At 44.0% G+C, this 20000-nt stretch overlaps 1 protein-coding gene across 6 annotated transcripts in view; it reads left to right on the top strand.

Annotated features, from left to right (window-relative positions):
* The window catches only part of nfia (nuclear factor I/A), a 204500-nt gene that overhangs the window by 40257 nt on the left and 144243 nt on the right, over positions 1-20000 (top strand). For 4 of the 6 annotated variants that reach the window (XM_063200960.1, XM_063200961.1, XM_063200964.1 and 1 more), the window contains exon 2: positions 10957-11485. In XM_063200960.1, the coding sequence (XP_063057030.1) occupies positions 10957-11485 (529 nt within the window). Of the gene's footprint in view, positions 1-1087; positions 5611-10956; positions 11486-20000 lie in introns of those variants that run through there. The other 2 variants (XM_063200963.1, XM_063200966.1) reach the window with 2 other exon arrangements.

The following is a 20000-nucleotide window of genomic DNA, read 5'->3' on the forward strand; positions in this document are numbered from 1 at the left end:
TGAACAGGTCACTTTCATAGCCTAATTTCAAGATTTAAGATAACTGCTATTCGATTGATATGCAAGTTTTTTTTCAGACCTCAATATTTGGAACATGTAGCCTATATGGTTTTCTGTTGTCTTCAAGTACTGTAAGCTACCTGGGCCTGCAGCCTAGGCCTACTAGCCAACTTGAGTCATGAGCAACTCCATTTGCAACAATTTGTGCCAGGCATATTATATGCACTGCTTTAACTTTATTTAACGCCAAACTACAAACAAATCCAAGTAGTGTGCTTGGCGGTTTTGTGGTCGCGTTTTTCGTCTTCATTGCACCTTAGTGCAGACTTGATGCCCAAACTAACTTGTGATTCTTAAACGAAATGTGTGGGTGCATTTGGAAGCGTCGTGTTAAACTGCGTTTTCCTGTGCGTAAACGTACATTATTTGGGCTACTTCAACTCATTACGGGTAGTCAAGATAAAAAATAAACTGGCTAGGAGTTTGATGTGTGTCATCAAATCATGGCCGGGGTAAAGTTGACATGTAAGACCCTAAAACAGCTTGTAATATTCCCAATGTCTGCTCTGTTAACGCTTACCATAATTGCAGGTGCTGGAGGAGACCTCGCGCGCTTTGCTTCTCCCTAGAACTATAGCATACGCTACCATGGCGAGTAGCCTATTGCCAATACTTCATTGGAGTAGCCTAATTTACAGACATTTCTGTCCAATAGTCTGCTACACCACGCGTTCGTTAGGCCAGGAAACGCTTAAGGTCTACCTATTTTCAATTTTACTTTTCAGTGTAGGCCTAACTTTCAACCTTCTGCAGCCGGTCAACACCAGCATCAAATTGTAAACAATTTGCTTTTAGCATGCAGTCAGTCAAAGCACGTTAAATTATACAAATGACCGCAAATACAACTGTGTGGACCATGGGCTTTATGAATAGGGAAGATAAGTTTTACGTTGTCTCTGGAAGCAGGCGCACGCCTACAGCTATTGCGGGAAAAAATGAAATTATGAACATGTCTTGTCATGTCATTAAAGGCAGTTGTTGAAGACATAGTAAAGCGAATTAGCTTAGCTAGTCAACTAGGCCTAGTTTGCACATTTCAAAAATAGAATCCAAGTCACTGGATTGTGTCTCCACGGGGCCGTATATGCTCCCCAGGTCTGTACTCCTTACTGAGTGGGGGTGATATGAGACTGTTGTGCTTCAAATGCATGATGTATGGAAATTAGTCAGAGTCAAGTCAAAGTTTATTTGTAAAGCACTTTAAAAACAATAAAGGCGGACCAAAGTGCTGACAAGTAGATCTGTACAAAAGGACTCCACTAGGCAGCAGATCAGAGCCTGTAAAGCAGGGGTTCCCAAACTTTACCATGGCAGGTCCTCCCATATACCTGTACATTCCAGCCAAACCCCCCCCTGACATTGCAGCCCCTTTCACAACCACAGTCTATGTCTATGAGTAGAGTGTCCCATTGGGATATAAAAAAATAACGACGACAATGGTAGTAATGTCCAAAGATGCAATGTAGGCCCTATCAATGCAGTTCTTAACTAATGGGAACATCGTTTATCTTACTTTTGTTCATTTTGCTGTACATTTATTATTCAGTTATTTATTTTGTTTTGCTACACTTTTCCTGCCCACCTGCCGCGGCCCCCTAGCACTCCCTCGTGGCCTCCCAGGGGCCCCCGGTCCCCTACTTTGAAAACCACTGCGTAAAGTGTGGAATTAACATTGTGTATATTGAGAACAGTCAGTATGGCCCTAATTACTGCCATTGGTTCATTCAGTGTACAAACTAATATGTGAACGGTGACTATGTTGGACTTTCCCCCGCTTGGTTGAATGCATAGGCTGGAGTGTCTGTGCCTCCCCCTCTCGGACACACTGGACAGCGCCGCGTGCTCGCGTTCCTGCCGCATCATGGTGCAGCCTGTATTTCAGCGTGCGGTCTAGGACCTACTCGATTTTCGGTCTTTTACTCCAGGAGATGAACGAGATAGCGTTCAGTGGCCGCTGGTAGCATACTGCAAGGCACTGTGTAAATTGCAGCGATTGCGGGAAAAAACCCAAACAAACAACAAACAAAACAAAGGGAATAGTTGAATCAATGGAACTTGTGTCCCGAGTCCCATACGCAGCAGGCAAGGGAGATTCGCATTTGTAGACTGTCAGCGCTAGTTTGGATGGCTGTCAAGTGAAAGGAAGGAAGAAAAACGCACCGGTTACTTGTCAGAATGACACGGGCAAGAACAATAATCATTTATCACCTAGCCCCTTTTTGTTTTAAATAAGTCTTTCAGATAGCATCATATGCTCATCATACTAAGTTCTGTTGGTGTAGACTACTTTGCATCCTAGCAAGGCTTGCTGAAATGAAACAATTAATCAATTCGTCTCAACAATTTAGAGTTTAGCCACGTAGCCCACTTAATGCAATGGTACGTGCACATTCCTTTACTAACTTCCTTATACCCGTCTATCAGCTGCGAGATGCGTAGCCTTATTGGAGTCGTGATAAACGATGCGGTCCATCTGCCTCTAATAGCGCGGTGCCTTTCAGATTATATACTGCATATGCTCTGACGCACCGTGAGTTCGCACTTATGATACTTCATCTACTGTCCCAGCATCTTCTGATGCTGTGTCGGGATGAAATGTAGCCTATTACTAAATGGCACAACTCGTCCGAATCGTTAGACATTGTCTGGGTTCTCCAGAGCACTTGGGTCGTTGAAATTAGCCACATTCATGGACATCCTTACTGACGTGATTTTGGTCCAATAAAATCATCGTCAGTTTTAAAATCGTGGGCTCCGCCCTATCAGAACTGAGCCTCAGACTGTACACACTACGGGGGTAGAGGGATGGTCGGGCTTGACATTTCAGCAGGTTAGTGTGAGTTGCATTCGAGAGAGGCACCCCGACGTAGACTTTGGCAAAGTTCGTATGCGTGCCTTTGGTCCTGTTCCAGGTGCGATGCATTTGCTGTTGCCTGCGCGTGGAAGTCGGTACACACACACATTTATATTATAGTTATGTATTTAGGTCACTTAATCACAAGTGGTTCTGATCCATATTCTATATATTTTCATGAAGCCTGCAGGACAAATTAAGGCAATGTGAAGACAGAATATTCCGCTTACGCATTTAGACATGATATTTTAGCCTATAGCTCGATTTCTCTCCAAAAGTTCAACGCTAGATTTGTTCGAGATGTGTAGGCATGGGGCAGGCTATATCCCTTTGTTTTGATTATGACGAGCTTTGGAGAGACTGAGCAAGTTTTTTTTTTTGCATGGCTTCTACACTGGACCATACCTAGGGGGCGCCGGTTCGGCTGATTCACAGACCTTAGTCAGAAGTTGGCAGAGAACATGCCCTTTGTCATTTGTGTCTATTTAGTTAATCTTTTAATGGTTAATCTGTTTGCTGTATGCTCTTGCTGTTCTACGAAAATTATTAGAATTATTATGTTAATATGACAATACAGAGGATAGTGTGGGCCTACACGATATATGTTCTCAGATATTTAGTGGCCATGTCTAACTGACGACCATTGCGCTTAACATTTTGAAGCACACACGAGAGTATTATTACATACGATGTATTACCTTATTCTGATTAGTGGCCTTCTATGTTGTGTATGGAAAGATGCTGAAATATGTCTAGTCAGCGATGGGCCTGTTTAGCCTACAGCTGCGGCCTGTGTGCAGTATTGGTCAAAGACAAGATCTAGACTGGATCTTCACTTTGCGATGGTGGGCTTTAAACATTTGATTGAGGTTGATAACGATTTGCTGTTCGCATAATGAGCATGGATCAAATACCTGTTGGTAATATATGCAATTTAGTGGCCTCACTGTGTTTCTGAAAAGGGCAACAGGCTACACGCCAGTAAAATACAAGTAGGCCTATACAAAATATCCAAATACACAGGCTATTGGTCTTCTCAATAGACAAAACGCAACATAGTTTTTTTAATTATATAGGGAGCATTGGTGTATTCTTTTTCTTATAAACTTACTGCATGATATATTATTTAACTTAAAGTATAGTAGGCCTATGTCACAACTGAGACCGCAGAAGCACGCACATTTGGTTTGAAACTGATCGTAAAGCCAAGTCAACCCATGGAGTACAGTAGCCTGAGTGGCATACCAGAATTACTTCACATGTGCTCATTCTTGCTCATTCTGTTCTGCTTTGCTTTACACTTGCTGCCCCGGCTGTGCAGTGTGCGGATATTTGGCTTCTGTTTTGGAGCATTGTCCCACTCTAGCCTCTCGTCAGCAGGGGTTTCGCCCCTATCCGCTGCCCGTGTTCAGCCTAATCCACCAGTGAAATAAACAGCATTTCATTTTCCCCTATGATTTACTGACACTTAGAAACAGACACACGAAGCGATTCATGATTCAAACGATCTGCTATTTGTATAGGCTACTGTTTAGACATTGACCATCTGTGACAGTCTTTCGTGAATTGACTTAAAGGTACAACGTGCTTTCTAATTGACAGTCCGTCTACAAGAACAACTAGTTTACGCACGTTTTGATTTTAGTATTACAAATCCCACACATTTGAAACGTTGCTTCATTTCATTCCACGAGGGCACGCTGATGGTGTCGGAGCTGCGATAGCGCAGGAAAGAGTTTGTCCTCCGGGCACAGTGGGTAAAAGTGAACTGTAGCCGGACGGGACTCGAAGAGGCGACACTGTCGTCTCTGCGCTGTGTTGAATTGAATGGACACACTTCGTCAACGTCGTTTCTTTTAATCTCAGGATGATATAAATAGGATTCGCAAGTGAAATGCCAGTTTTGCTATACTTAGCTATCTTGGTTTCAAGGATTTTAACATTTCACGAGCCGTAGCCTACCCAGTCTTCCTCGTGCGTAAATCCGATTGACTGTGGAGTCCGCGGTAAAGCCAACCCTCATGCCTGCAATGCTTTCAGCTGGTGTGAGTGCTCGAGACGACACTGAAGAGGGATGCTGTGCAGTTTATGTTTTTTCTAAAGAATCCAGAGGAATCCTTCATTGACAGTCGTGCGTTTCTCGAGTATGGGAGAAGATCATCGTTCAGCGATTAAGTAGTTTTTCCTGCACTATTATTCTGCTCATGTTCCAGGAGAGCTGTGTTTCAGGGACTTTTCTTAAGTTGATCATGCCAATGATGAAAGTTACTCCCACTCCAGTGAAGGGGACTGCTCTGCGACTTTAACTGCAGAGCACAGTAAATATGTGCGGAGAGTAGAGGCTGTAACTCGAGGCGGGGTTAAGGTTCAGCTCTATGGAGCAACGAAGCGGTGGTTGCAGTTCGTAGAGTTGGAAATGTGAAAGCAAGAAGCAGGCTTTATTTTTTTCCCTCTCTCCCTTCTCTCTGTCTCTCCTTTTTTTCTTTTCCTACACACGGACACCATCACGCATACACGAACAGACATAGATTCTTCATACACCCCCACACATACACACACACACACATACACACACACACTCACACACCAGCACATACATAAACACGCTGACTTGTAACAGTTATCCAAACATACACTCATACCTCACAAATTCAAGATAAACACCAGATATGTATTCGCCGCTATGTCTAACACAGGTAAGTGAGATTTTATGTGCATTAAACCTTGTTTGTTGCTTTTCTATGCTGTCTTTCGGCGGGGTGGGACAGGCAATGCGAGGCTAACGTTGCTTAAGACAAGTAACTTTGTGTGCTGCAGCCGTTCCAGGTCTGACAGAACCATCTGAACTAACTACCACATGGCGGATGGCGACCGCTTATACTGTAAAGTGCATGGGGTCTGCACAGTCATTTCTGTTTTTAAATCTGTGAACACTAATGTTTCTGACTCTAGGCTACGGTGGAACATGGCTATTGTATGGGTTGCTGGTTGGTGCATGTTGAGCTATAGGCTTTCTTCTGAAGGGGGAGAGAGGCGAAAAAGGGGGACTTTGTGGTATCACTTTTGCAATTTCAATGTGCTCGATGTAAATGTTTGCTTCTTGCCACAAGTATCAAGATCAATGTTATATCGCTTCTTCATCTAAATATAGCGCAGTGAAACACGCGTTCTTGTGTTTGTCACTCGTTATTGATCTATTGACACATAAGTTGCTCACACGCATTTTGGCTGGTCATTTTTTTATCCATGGGACAGTGCCCTTTGCTTCAATTTTGGGTTTTAGAAGTCGAAAGAATAACGGTGCAACTTGTAAGCAACGAGACGTCCTCAAAACTATTTGAGGAGTAGTTATATTGCCCACTAACTTTTCCCTGAACAAACGGTTAGGCTTACAGCAGGGTCTGAAGGCTGGTTTTATATTTTTTACGCGCTACGAAGAAAACACATTAGATTATAACAGAAAAACACAACATCCCCCGATGTCCCATGTTTTCTTTCCCCCCTCCTAAAACTTGGGATACCTTGTGGGTTTTTATGTAAAGAAAGAATATTTGTAGTGTTTGGGTTTGCAGTCAGGCGGACCTAATCGTTTTTCAGCCAAATATGTTGACCGCTAATTAAACACCCGTCTTATCGTGGTCAGTGTCTACGTATTAAAATCATTCAGGTCAGCAATCTGGGTGTCCAACTTCCTCCGGTTTTCCCAGCAGAGTTTTTTTTTTGTCCGAAATGGAACTGTGGTGCAGGCCTCGTCTCACCTGGAAGAAGACGATAATGTATTTGAGACACTTTAAAAGTCTAAAACGTCAATAATCAAGTGGTAGAGAGCAGAGGCTCATGCAGACGTTTGGGTGAAGGCGCAGCAGTTTTCTGCCAGGTTCTGTTGAATGCGCGCGCGGAGGTTAGGTGAGGTGACAGCTGCGGTCACATTAGTTGTAAAAATAAACAAATAATATTCACTGCCATTTCACTGAGTAGTGGAACATTATGCAATATTACATTTTCAAATTACAGGTGCCAATCCATGCACTGTGCTACCTATTTGCAAAACAAGAACCTGCTGTCACTCAAAGGGCTGTGCATGGTTTAAAATCACATTAAACAGGGGAACACATTTTTACACAAATACACTTTCCAGTAAAACCATTCTGTATTTTACACCACTACATTTCAAATAGCCTACTTTTATTGAAAGTTACATTTAGACAGGTGTGTGGCCTACCTGTAAATCACAAGTTCACTTGTAGTGGCATCATTTTCACAGTACCCTAACTGGTACATCCTCCTTCTGCTTCTGTGCTTTAAGATGAGAAATATGCAGACGAGAAAGCAAGGAAAAGAGGTATTTCAATAGTATAGTACATTTTTGAGAGTTGACCCTACGTGTTGAAGGCGTGAATGAAAATGGTTAAAAGAAGGAAAATCAGTGAAACTTCAAACTCCATACTTATATTGCATGAACGCACAATTCTTCATTTGAGTTTATTTAGCCATTTAGGGTTTTACCTGTACTTCTTGCTGTATTCATAATGCATATTCAAGTGACATTCAAACGACAAATAATTAGCCCCACAGATCTCATAGACCTAATGTGCTCCATTTTCCTATTAAATGGCCACGTTCAGGCCTGAGTAGCAGGTGGAATAGCTTCTATTTCAGTTGAAAAAATAGGCATAGAAAAAAAAAAAAACACAACCAGAAGCTATTATTTACCAAACTTCTCTTGAGGTCAGTGTCATGGAAATGTGGAAAATGCATATTTAAATTGCTTAAAATTTAGCTTCTTATTGTATTCCCCCCCCCCCCCTTCAAGATGTATACGCCCTATTTCTAGTAAAATCATAGAAATGCTGCTGTGTAGGCCCAGTTGCAATTCAATCAGCTTGTCACAGAATAATTGCTAAGAATTTCTTTATTTCATGATTTGATGTCTGCCATGAATTCTACAGGAATTATGGATAATTGTTTTAATTATTGTTTTTTTGGTTGGCTATTTTAAATGAATGTTTCTTTAAACAGGCAATATTTAGTACTTACATTGTAATAAGGGATTTTTGTGGGGTTTTTTCCTATTGAGTACTGTCTATATTTTACGTGCTATTTTTTATACAGACGAGATACTGTGTTGTCTTGCAATGTATTATTTTAGATCTTGACCAGGGGCATTCTCTTAATTTTTTCGTTGTGAGCTCGATGGGTTCTCCAGCACCGCTTGAAAACTAATGCTAGTTTCTCAGCAGTGTGTGTGTGTGTGTGGGTTTAGAACCGGCACTCTGAGATTCCCTTCCCTTGCCGTCCCTTCTCTTCTCTTCCCTCCCCTCTCTGCTCCTCTCTCCCCTTCGTCCTAGCAGCTCAGCTCCAGCTCACACAGCCCCTAGCTGACTTTTATGGGAGAGACCGCAACAAAAGGAGAAAGTGCTCGCAGTCTGCTCCCTCATAATTACTTCTCTGTGTTGTGGCGCTACTAGAGTGGGTGTCTGAAGAGCTAGGCGGATTACCATCATTTTGATTTAAAATTGCCATCTTTTTCTTGGTTTGGTGCGATATTGTTTAAGGCCTGCTATTTGTGGCCATCACATCTGTCAACAAGGTGCACAGAACTTCACAGCTGGAACTGAGGCTGGGATGAGGCATATCGTCAGCCTTCCTATCACCACCAAATGACTCTCACACACTGCGGCTCACACCGACACCATCTCATTGTATATAAACACACAACCCAGGCCGTCTGTTTATTTGTTTGTAACTGAGCACGGAGAGTTTTACACCCTCTAAAGTTGTATCTCTCATCCAGTCTGATAACCATCTAGAATATTCCACAGAAAAAACAGACAATGCTTCAGAGAAATTAGATAACGTGCTATAAGAAAAGGAGTTAAATATCTGCTGTTAAGGGAAGGCATCTCATAGAGATTGGCTTGAGAAGCCAAGTATTGCTGAAGGCATTCAGTAGAGAAAATGTATTTGCTGGATTAAATCCAAGATGAGTGAAACAATGCCATATTTGTGTCCTTAAGGCAGAAGTGTAAGCAGACAAAGAAGTTCCCGGTTCTTGTCATTATTCTGTATATTTTGCATGTGTGTACATTTATTAGTATTTGGTGTGATTTAAAAAAAAGAAAAAAGAAAAGTCCAGAGCATACGTACATAGTGCAGATCATGCATGAGTAACACAGTAAACACACACACACACACACACACACACACACACACACACACACACACACACACACACACACACACACACACACACACACACACACACACACACTGTAAAAGTTATTCCCTGTACTATTTATAGTAATTAGACATGTTGTGGAGGAATGTACCCAGACTAAATTCATATGAATAAAACACATCTCTGCACATATAGAACAGTATTTATACAAGTAACCTATAGGTCACATAACAAAGAAGGGTTGCATCTGTGATTACTTATCATTGCAATACCTTAGAGTAGAATTGTGGCATTTCATGTCCATACTGCTGGTATTGAAATCTCCACATGATTTGAAAACCTTTTTGAGAAAATGAGCTTTGATATACAGTATTAGCTTTTTCAGATCTATGCAGATCGTTGGCACGGTAGTTTGGCTGACACTGCTGGCGTTTTTCAGGTCAACACCACCACATCTATCTATTCGGTGCTTTCTAGCTGTTTTCTTTGCTGTTGTTTGCTCAGTGGTGAGCGTTTGCTTGCTTTGTGGCCATTCTTGGACCGTGGCAGGGTAGCTGAGGCCTGTTGTGTGCCTCACCTCAGTTTATTAGTCGCGTTTTAACCTCCTCGTTATTATCTACAGACGCTCAAGTTTGGTGCTGTCGACTCGTCGCCACGCTGAAGGGGGGAACAGGCTGTACTCTAAGAATGTGATTGACAGACTGTAGTATTTTTAAAGCTGTGTCTGACGATTAGCTGCCTGGCTCTCTTTATTCGAGCTTTACGGAAATGCCTGACTAATGCCGTTTAAAATATTTTTTTGAAAAACGTAAAAAATGACTCATGCCTAGACCTGTCAAAAGTTATTTGCTTGGTTGTTTATTATGCGCTTGTCATGCTTGTGTTGGTCCCAGTAACATGAGCATGGTTAACTATATCTTTCCCACAAACCATCTTCTCTTCTGCTCGTCTGCGTTTTAGTCAGGTGGAGCCACCCCAGATCTTTAGCCAAACACGGCACTCTCCCCATGTGTTCTTACCGTCTCCTTGAAAAATATATATTTTTAAAAACTCTGATGTGCAGTACGCTTAAGATTGAATTAAATTAAAATTGGGATTGTTTTGAGCTTTTTCTTTGCTCAAAGTGTGAGTAGAATTGTGTGAAAGCATTTGTGTGTGAGTGTGTGTGTGTGTGTGTGTGTGTGTGTGTGTGTGTGTGTGTGTGTGTGTGTGTGTGTGTGTGTGTGTGTGTGTCAGAGAGGGTGGAGGGTGGTTACATGGAGAAAAGATAAAAATAGACGGACAGCTTTCCCGCGCGGTTGTTGCTTTTTCTCGGTCCTGGCAGACCCCAGCAGACCCGCATTCTTGCCAGAGAGCCAAGATACAGCCTGCTTGGGCCCCTCTCTCTCAAATCTCTCTCTCTCTCTCTCTCTCTCTCTCTCTCTCTCTCTCTCTCTCTCGCTCTCTCTCTCTCTCTCTCCACCGTGCAGCTCACAAACACATTCCTCTTATCGTGTAGCACTCTGCTAATGATGCTGAAGGAATGGTTCATATAAATACTCTCTTTTCAAATGCACACATGCTTATGGATCTGGGTCACAGTGTGGGCCGAAAAAAAGCAACGATTGACAGTAAAATGTCAGACGGAATTTTCATTTCAGTGAAATGCAATAATACATACTGGGAAAATGTTGATGTGACTGCAAAATTGTAGTGATTAAAATGATTTCTGCTTATGCGTAATATGGTGTGGTCAGTGTATTCTAGTGGTTAACGTATTGTAACTATATTTGGTAATTTTGTAACTTGTAAACTTTGAGGCTCTCAAGCACAATTCTAATATCTGGACATGTCTGTTTCTCTCTTGTGTGTGTACCTGCTGCAGGATGAGTTCCATCCTTTCATTGAAGCTCTGCTGCCGCACGTGCGCGCCTTCGCCTACACCTGGTTCAACCTGCAGGCCCGCAAAAGGAAGTACTTCAAGAAGCACGAGAAGCGCATGAGCAAAGAGGAAGAGCGCGCCGTCAAGGACGAGCTGCTGAGCGAGAAGCCGGAGGTGAAGCAGAAGTGGGCCTCGCGCCTCCTGGCCAAGCTGCGCAAGGACATCCGGCCCGAGTTCCGCGAGGACTTTGTCTTGACCGTCACGGGCAAGAAGCCGGCGTGCTGCGTGCTCTCCAACCCCGACCAGAAGGGCAAGATGAGGCGCATCGACTGCCTCCGCCAGGCCGACAAGGTGTGGCGCCTGGACCTGGTCATGGTGATTTTGTTCAAAGGTATTCCACTGGAGAGCACGGATGGAGAGCGGCTGGTCAAGTCCCCGCAGTGCTCGAACCCGGGACTGTGCGTGCAGCCGCACCACATAGGAGTGTCGGTGAAGGAGCTGGACCTCTATCTGGCCTATTTCGTGCATGCTGGTAGGTGTTCTTGGTTTTTTACTCTCGCTATTCTTTCCTTTCTCTTCTCTTGTCTTTACACTCACGCTGAGGCTTTCTTTTACACACATGCACAGACACACACACACACACACACACACACACACACACACACACACACACACACACACACACACACACACACACACACACACACACACACACACACACACACACACACACACACACACACACACACACACACACAGAGTGATAAGACAAGTAAGTTTACATGATTTTCAATTGGATGTCAAAAATATCGTCATACACACTGAATTCAGAACACGAACACGAACACGAACACGAAAACCTACCATGGTAAACCAGAGAATACTGTAATAACTTGATGACAGAAGGTGTGCGGATATTTCTTTTTAAACATTTCTCACCTTTGGTGGATTACCTGCAAAGTTCAGCAGTTCCTCTGTCTTATAAGCAGGAACAAAGTGTTATCGGTGGCAGACACTCTTAATTTCATCTGCAGTCAATAATGCAGCTCGGCGAGAGAAGCGTGGCAACCATGCCAAGACAGTCTCTCCGCCTGTCCGTTCGCTGTTTTAAGATGGGCCAGATTTTTGGAAAGTTGGCACACGCCACGGCTGTTATCTCAAACAAGGGAAGAAAAGGGGGAGAGCAATCATTTTCGTTGTGAGAGATTGTGATAGTGTGCCAACGAATCTGGATTTTTGTTAAATTAATTTATTGACAATGAAACAGAGCTCTCTTGTGTGTGCGTAGAATATAACCATGTGGAAAACCCTATCAAATAAATTTTCAAATATTTGAATTGTATTTGATGGGAGTTCGGGTTTTGCTTTAACAGTGTGATTTTCACAAAAGTGAGTGAAGTACTCGGTATCATCACTATGTGATTCTTTTTTAAGTGAGCACGTCTTGTGCCCATTTCACCAAGAGCAAAAGTTGTGCTTTTGCAGTGAACTCTCCTGTCACTCACGCATCCCACTGAATAGCATGTGGACAGAGAGAAGTCCGGCGCTGGTTTCTGACGGCGGGGCAGCTAATGGGCAGCGGACAGCAGGGGATATGTCTTGGGCTGACAGCAACACAAACACAGGCTTTCACTCACAAGGCACGGCGCACACTTTGTCTCACCAAGCCAAAAACTGAGCACCTTAATTACACTTGCCTTACCCCAACTGAAGCACAACCTTTCACCAGGGCCTCCCAAAGCCCAGTCAGTCAGAGAGGAGGCGCGTCCGGTTTAGTAGGGGAAGAAGAGGGGGCTGGGGGCTGGGGGCTGGGGAGGGATGGGGAAAGGGCCGTGTTCCCCCTTGATGTGTTAGCACCGCAGTTGTTCTTTTTTGTGGTAGCATGGAGATGAAATTAGTGGAGATGCGAGAAGTACAGTCCTTCTGATAGAGACGCAAATGCCGGGGCAGCTATTCAGCAACCCCAGAGGCAGGCAGGCTACGGCTTTTGCTAGGCTCCAGAGAGGGGGAAGCGTGCGAATCATCTTGACTTTAGTCGCCCCTCCAGAGGTGACAGGAGCCTTTGAGGTTTTTGTCCGAACAAGTATGAGCAGCTCAGAGTGTCTCAAAAAATGCGTGGTGGTCAAAGCGGCCGACCCGCCGAAAAAATCCCCCAGTTTTGATGTTTCTGAAGGCCCATTCAGAGGCACCGTGCAACGTTCTAATCGCTTGCATTTGAGGATTTTTTTTCTTTTTTTGCATCGGCCTCAGCCATGAATAAAGAGGTGTCAGCATGAGAACAAGGAAACACAAAGCCAAGAGGAAAAAAAGAGTTGCCTGTTGAGTGTGGAGGTCTGCCCACTTCAGTTTCAGTCTGTTTCTCTATTTGTCCCTCTTTCTCTCTCTCCTCTCTTTTCCTCTCTCTCTCTCCCTCTCACTCTCTCTCTCTCTCTCTCTCTCTCTCTCTCTCTTTCTCTCTCTCTGCCGTGTGCTCTCTACTCATCCTGTAAGATCAGATTTCTTTTTGTGTCTTATTTAAGACAGAGGGCTTCCTTGATTAAAAGCCATCTAGAGAGAGAGCGAGAGAGAGAGAGAGAGAGAGAGAGAGAGAGAGAGAGAGAGAGAGAGAAAGAGAGAGAGAGAGTTGAGCTGAGCACGCTCAGATGCCTAAGGTGGTGGTTTCTGAGGGGCATCCGATGCCAGTAATTAAATTTACTCCTGACTGCAGTCAGATGGAGAGGCTGGCAGAGTGGGCCCTGACCACCGCACTGCTCTCTCTTGATAACACCATTGATCTCGTTATCAACGTATAGCTGGCTTAGCTTTTAATGCCAGCCTATCGGCCTAATTACTAATACATGAGCAAATTATGCTGCAATAATTGGGGATATCAAATTGTTTTCCCGAAACTCTCGCAGCAGACGCCGCTGGCTGGTGTGACATTGTAGTTTACCTTCAGACTTGTAAATAATGCAGCGAGTGACAATCAGTGGTAAGGGAACATTTTGCATTCAAGTGCCTTTTTGAGTGCTGCCGTCAGGGGGATGTGTGTGTGGGTATTGTTGTTGCTTCAAGTGTGAAGATTGGCCTCATATACAGATGTCGCAAAGCTTGTTTGGGAACAGAGCCAGCTTTGTCAGACTCAGACACAGACAGCCCAGGTTCAAAGTCATCAATGGATGTGTTTTTTTGCATTATTTGCAGGATTCTGATGTTTTGTGTTGTATTGTGCGGTGTGCTGCTGTGGCCTCTCCACAATCACAGGGATGTATCATGTCTCAATTCTAAGAACAATGTTTTGTACGAGCACGCCCCCACCATCGCCACCGCAAGGATGAGCGGACGACTGATTTACGAGCACATTGTGCTGCCATGCAAATGGTTCGAAGATCACAGGAGTGCTCCACGCTAACCAAAGGTCAGAGCTTAAGATGTCAGGGTCATGACCTTATCTTCCAGGCACTTAACTTCTTAGATAAACATGCCACCTCATTACGGCCTATTGAAGCGAGCACACCGCTTTCACTCAGTGTCGTGACCTCTGACCTCGCTCTTAAAACAGGTGGCTGGGTTCAGGGAGACAGCTCTGTCATACTGATTTAGGTTTCAGCGGGAGAAAAAGTTTTGCAGACTTCTGCAGTGTCTCTCTGCTCAAAAAGCTCAAAACCATTCATACAGCAATATAACCTACATTTTAAGTCAATAAATTATAGAATAACTTAAATTAATATTTTTATAGTTAAAAAGTGGATGCACAAGCTTTATTTTTTATGTTTTGTCACAAACATTGGTCTGAAATGCTTTAAATAATTGTTTTATAATGGTTTGTGTTTGTTTGACAGTTATTTTGATAATTGTTTTATTACCATTTAACTACAGTTAAGGCTTGAGGCAACCAGAGAAGAAGCTGCCTGGCTTACTGCTGCTTGGCTAGCTCTTTAGGTTCAGTTTAGGACAACAGGTTTACGTACGTACGTCAGTCATGTGTTGTGGTGATAATTAGAATAGTGGTTGTAATTATAATAAGAATACATAATAAACTGAAAAGAAATAATTGAATGAATAGTGGATTATAAGAAACATAATTGAATTGCATAATAATTGTGAACTTCAATCATTAAAAATAAAAAATAATAACTGTGCAGTCTTCACGGATGACAAAGAAGCTCTTCACTGCAGACCTGCTTGACCGTGGTGTTTACGGAGTGATATTCGTGGCACCCCTCTGTTGTTTTACTGCGGGCCACACAATGAAAGGATATTGCTGACCACAAAAGATAACAGGCGCACGATAGGACCTGTGTGAAGGCTTCCAGGCAGGCGGTTGATGGATATTTATGTTACATTTACCTGGTGTGAACCCGCCGGGGACAAACAAACTGTTTGCATGTGGTGGACGTACGTCTGGAAAGAGAGGTCTGACCCATTTCCCTTTTGAGCCTTTAAGGGGATTTGTGCCCTGTGTCTCTCTGAACTAGTTAGGTCTAATGATGTGCCCTGAAGGAACCACAAACTCAAGTTGGAGGAGAACTTATTGACATTGATCGGCTCCACTCACATAGTGTGCCTCCTTGTGTGGCGTAAGGCAGACAGAACCCTTGTTTATGCCATAGATATGTCCGCGTTGTTGAGGTAGTGTAACATACGTACTACCTAGTGTGGTTTTCAATAAAGCCTGAAAAGCCGTTCACAATGACGATTTTCTCCCCTCCCAGCCCTTTTCTTTTGACTCGCAATGGACACACGAAACGAAATTTACCAATATCTTCTGTCTGACTTTTGGCTCATCTTACATTGCAGCCGTTTTATATTTCCCCTTTCTTTTCCACAGGCGGAGAAATAACAACAATTTGGAGCTATTTAAGGCGAGTGTGGGCTAGACCACAGGCCTTTGTTGTGGTTGCTAGCTGCACACATTGTGGTTCGGAACACCCCCTGCCCCCCCTCGCCCTCTCTCATTTTGGGCTCTCCCTTCTGTGCAAATCCCACTAAACAGCACCAGTGCCTCCACAATGACCACGTCCCCCCCACCCCCCCTCTACTCTCTCTCTCGCACACACTACCGCACACACACACACACACACGCACACACACACACGCACACACGCACACACGCACACACGCACACACGCACACACATCCACACGCACACACATAGCCATTCATTAAAATTGAGGTTTGTGCCCATTCATAAAATAGAGAGACTGAGTGAGATGCCTGGTGAAGTGAATTCACGCACAGTAAGTAGTGGGCACAGTGCGCTGTATGGCATACGCACTGTGGCCTACATAGCTTTGCCTCTGGCACTGGCCCCATGCAAAGGGGTGAGTGATGAAATGTTCAATGCGCAGTCGTCTTTAATATCGTTTGCTATAACCCCTCTATGAACCATTGCATGCTGAAATGTTAATGGATTAAGTAAAGCAGATAAGGGATCAGATGGGAAATATTTTAAGAATTTTGTGTGTGTGTGTGTGTGTGTGTGTGTGTGTGTGTGCGCGTGTGCGTGTGCGTGTGCGTCTTCCATGGTATTCCTGCGTAGGTAGATTTCTCTTGAACCTGATTCCTTGGCAAATTCAGGTAATCCGTTTAATGTCTATTGTTGGCTGTTGATCTCTGTCTGCAGATTGGGAACATATCCTCCAGGTCTAGCCGGAAGGGTTTAGACATCTATAATCACAAAAAGAAAACAAGCAAACAAAAACACGTTTGTGTATATCAGCTTCGTCTGCTTTGGCTAATACTGATTCACCTTTCTTTCTTCCTTCCTTTCTTCCTTCCTTTCTTTCTTTCTTTCTTTCTTTCTTTCTTTCTTTCTTTCTTTCTTTCTTTCTTTCTTTCTTTCTTTCTTTCTTTCTTTCTTTCTTTCTTTCTTTCTTTTTCTTTTTTGAATTCTTTGTTTTGTTATTTTTCCCATTCATTATCTCTATGTTGAAGTGTTTTTGTGTTTAAGGAAGGATAGGTGGGCCCTATGCTCAGTCATAGCTATAGTTTGCTATTGGACATTTTCAGCATGTAGACAAATACCTGTAGTTTTTCATACCCTCTATTCAATGTATTGTGGACACACTTTGACAAGGTGCCAAGGCATTTTACTGCAATTTCATCTGTATGGGTTTACTGGCTATTTAATATGGAGAACAAAGACTGTTAAGGAGAATGTTTGCTCTGCTTTTTCATTATTTTATTACAGACCATACAGAAGTTGATAGTTCCACATGTTTTTTCCAGAGAGTAGATTACTTTTCCTAGCCTCGCGAGCCATCCTACGTACTTCCGCCAAAGGTTTGGCTCCACTACTGTAGTCTGGCCGTGCTTCTCTGTGGAGTGCTTGCAGCAGTAGAATTTTGATTGCAACGCCCCCCCAGAAAACAGCCAATAATCGAATACGCCCCCCACGTGGGGACGGAAGGGGGAGAACGCTCGTGACAATGACGTACACATCTGCGCCAGAGCCATTGGTCAGCGCTATGTTGTTGTTGAGTAACTGCCAGCGATTGGGTGAGAGGTGTCCAATAATTTCAAACTATAACTGAGTGCAAACTTCCTGCTTTCTACAATCGCTTCAGAGCAAACAAATGCCAGACCATAAATACGAAATGAAATGGTAGTATTATGGGATGGTCAGGACCAGGCTATACTTTTCCCTCCAAATCCAGAAAATGTGTGAAATTCCCAAGGTGCAGTGTGAGAAGAACCACGCCATAATGGATGGGCAGGCGGGCAGGCGGGCGGGCGGGCAGGCAGGCAGGCAGGCAGGCAGGCAGACAGGCAGGCAGGCAGGCAGGCAGGCAGGAAGGCAGGCAGGCAGGCAGGCAGGCAGGCAGGCATTACAGGGGCAGCAGAGGCATAGACGTCTCTCTTGCATTTTCGAGCCGGAGCGAGCTATTGCAAACTTCTGAGAAAGGGCCCTTTGTATCCGCATGCCATTCAACAAGAGTCCCATTGTCTTAAGCCTCCGCTAGTAGCCAGCTAGCCCCTTTTGCTCAGTCTTTATTGTGAGATCTGTGATTGTATTAAGACCTGATGAGGCCTATGGGCTCAACGTAGGGCAGACGGCTCATGTGTGCCGCAGCTCCGCCACGATGATGGGGGTGGAGGAGGGGATGTGCACGCGCGCGCATGTGTGTGTGGAAGTGCGTGTGTGTGTGTGTGTATGTGTGTGTGTGTGTGTGGCCGTGGCTGTGGCCGTGGCCGTGTGTGTGTTTGTGTGTGTGTGTGTGTGCCCGTGTGCCTGTGCATGTGTCTGTGTGTGCCTGTGAGAGGGGGGTTTGGGCGGCACAGAGAAAAATGTGAGAGAGATCTAATTACCCTACTGATTCTCCCTGTCTCTTGCTCTCTCTCTCTCTCTCTCTCTCTCTCTCTCTCTCTCTCTCTCTCTCTCTCTCTCTCTCTCTCTCAGTCTCTCTCTGTCATGCCATTCTCCTCATTCTCCTTTGCATGAGAAGCTCAGCGATATCATGGAAAGCTCTTCTCTTCTTTTTCCCGCCCTTTCCTTTCCTCTGATGTGAGTGAATGTACTCTGGCTCATGTCTCATTGATGAGTGTTGTGGAGAGAGTGATGAAAACTGCCCATGGAAATGTGCGGTAGCAGCTGGTCATAATTTCAGATTAATGTGTTTTTTTATATAACTGAATAGATCTATAGATTTTGTTAATGCACCTTGCACACTGTACCAAATGATGGTTGTACTGATCAGAAAGTGGACTCGGATAAGTGGGGTTTTGTTTTGCCCTGCTAGTAATATCTGTTTTAAAAAATATCAGTTTCTTCATTCCTTAATGAACTTCCACCATCATCCCCATTGTGTGCTTACGGAGGAATTCAGATTTTTTTCTTGATTTAGATTTGTGCTGTAACATTGTAAAGAAATGACCATCTTGTGCATGGCTTTTTGCATCACAGAGCACTTCTCTCTATTTCACTCTTCCTCTCTCGTTAACCTCCAGCACCCCCACGCTACCCCACACTACCCCATCCTCTGTCTCTCTGCTGGGTTTCACTCTAGAGTCTGTATGGCTCATCCATGGCCTGCAGGCTCAAATGGATTGCAGATGGATTTGCTGTGCTGATGGAATGTCGATCTATTTTGCCTGGGTGATAATGTTGATGTGTTTTTTTTCCATGTGCGATTTGAAGCATCATTTTCAGATGATGGTGCTGGTACTACATCGATAAAGAACAGGTCTTTTGTTGCCTTTCCAAAGAGCCACTGTGCAACCAGGCAACTGAAAAAAAATGTGCAATTCACCATTACTGAGATAACAGTTTTCAGCACCATCAGCGTGATCAAATCACAGGAGCAGAAATGCAGAATGTTGGGAGTTTCAAACAGACTGCGCGAATGTGTCCGTCTGTCAGCGTCTGAAGCGATCTGAAAGGTTTTAGCTCTCAATGCCAAGGGGAGTGTGCCGTGTCGGCCTTTGCGGTTCAGAAGTGGGCCGCTTCTATTGTGCACGGGAGCCGTCGGGGAGGAGGAGAGTGAGAGCCGAGCGCAGACATGAAACAGGACAGCTGTGGTTGTCTGTAGGGGAAAGTTGCTACAGATGGTGAGAAAAGTGAAAAATAAACTACCGTATGGCTGGTAAAATATAGAAGAAAGGGTCTTGCCTTTGCTGCTGAGTTAGAGCTTTCCACATACTGATATGTGTGCGCGCATTTCTGTGTGTGTACATGTCTTCTATTCATGTATGTCCTGTATATAACAGAGATATCTTGAGTGTTTGTGTGTTATGCTGTAGAAAACGTGTTTTCCTTAATTGTCCTTGGACTGTGTAGGCCCATCTGTCTTTCAGCTGCGATGAGGTCTGTGGGTCCGTGTTTGCCTCGGTGAGGCATCACAGGCCTCAGATGTAAACACATTGTGGCTTCCTTGTTGATGCTGTTATATACACTCGGAAACAGATTTTATGCAGCTTTCATGTGAAGACATTGCTTCAGGCAAATGTGTATGCTTTTCTTACTTGGTGTGCCTACTTTCTAAGCCCATCCAGGTATCCCAAACACGTTGTTGAATGTTGAGTGTTCTTGTGGCCACGCCGATATATAGCGTTGACACATTGGCAAG

The sequence above is a fragment of the Engraulis encrasicolus genome, chromosome 6 (assembly GCF_034702125.1).
Source record: "Engraulis encrasicolus isolate BLACKSEA-1 chromosome 6, IST_EnEncr_1.0, whole genome shotgun sequence".
Classification (NCBI taxonomy): domain Eukaryota; kingdom Metazoa; phylum Chordata; class Actinopteri; order Clupeiformes; family Engraulidae; genus Engraulis; species Engraulis encrasicolus.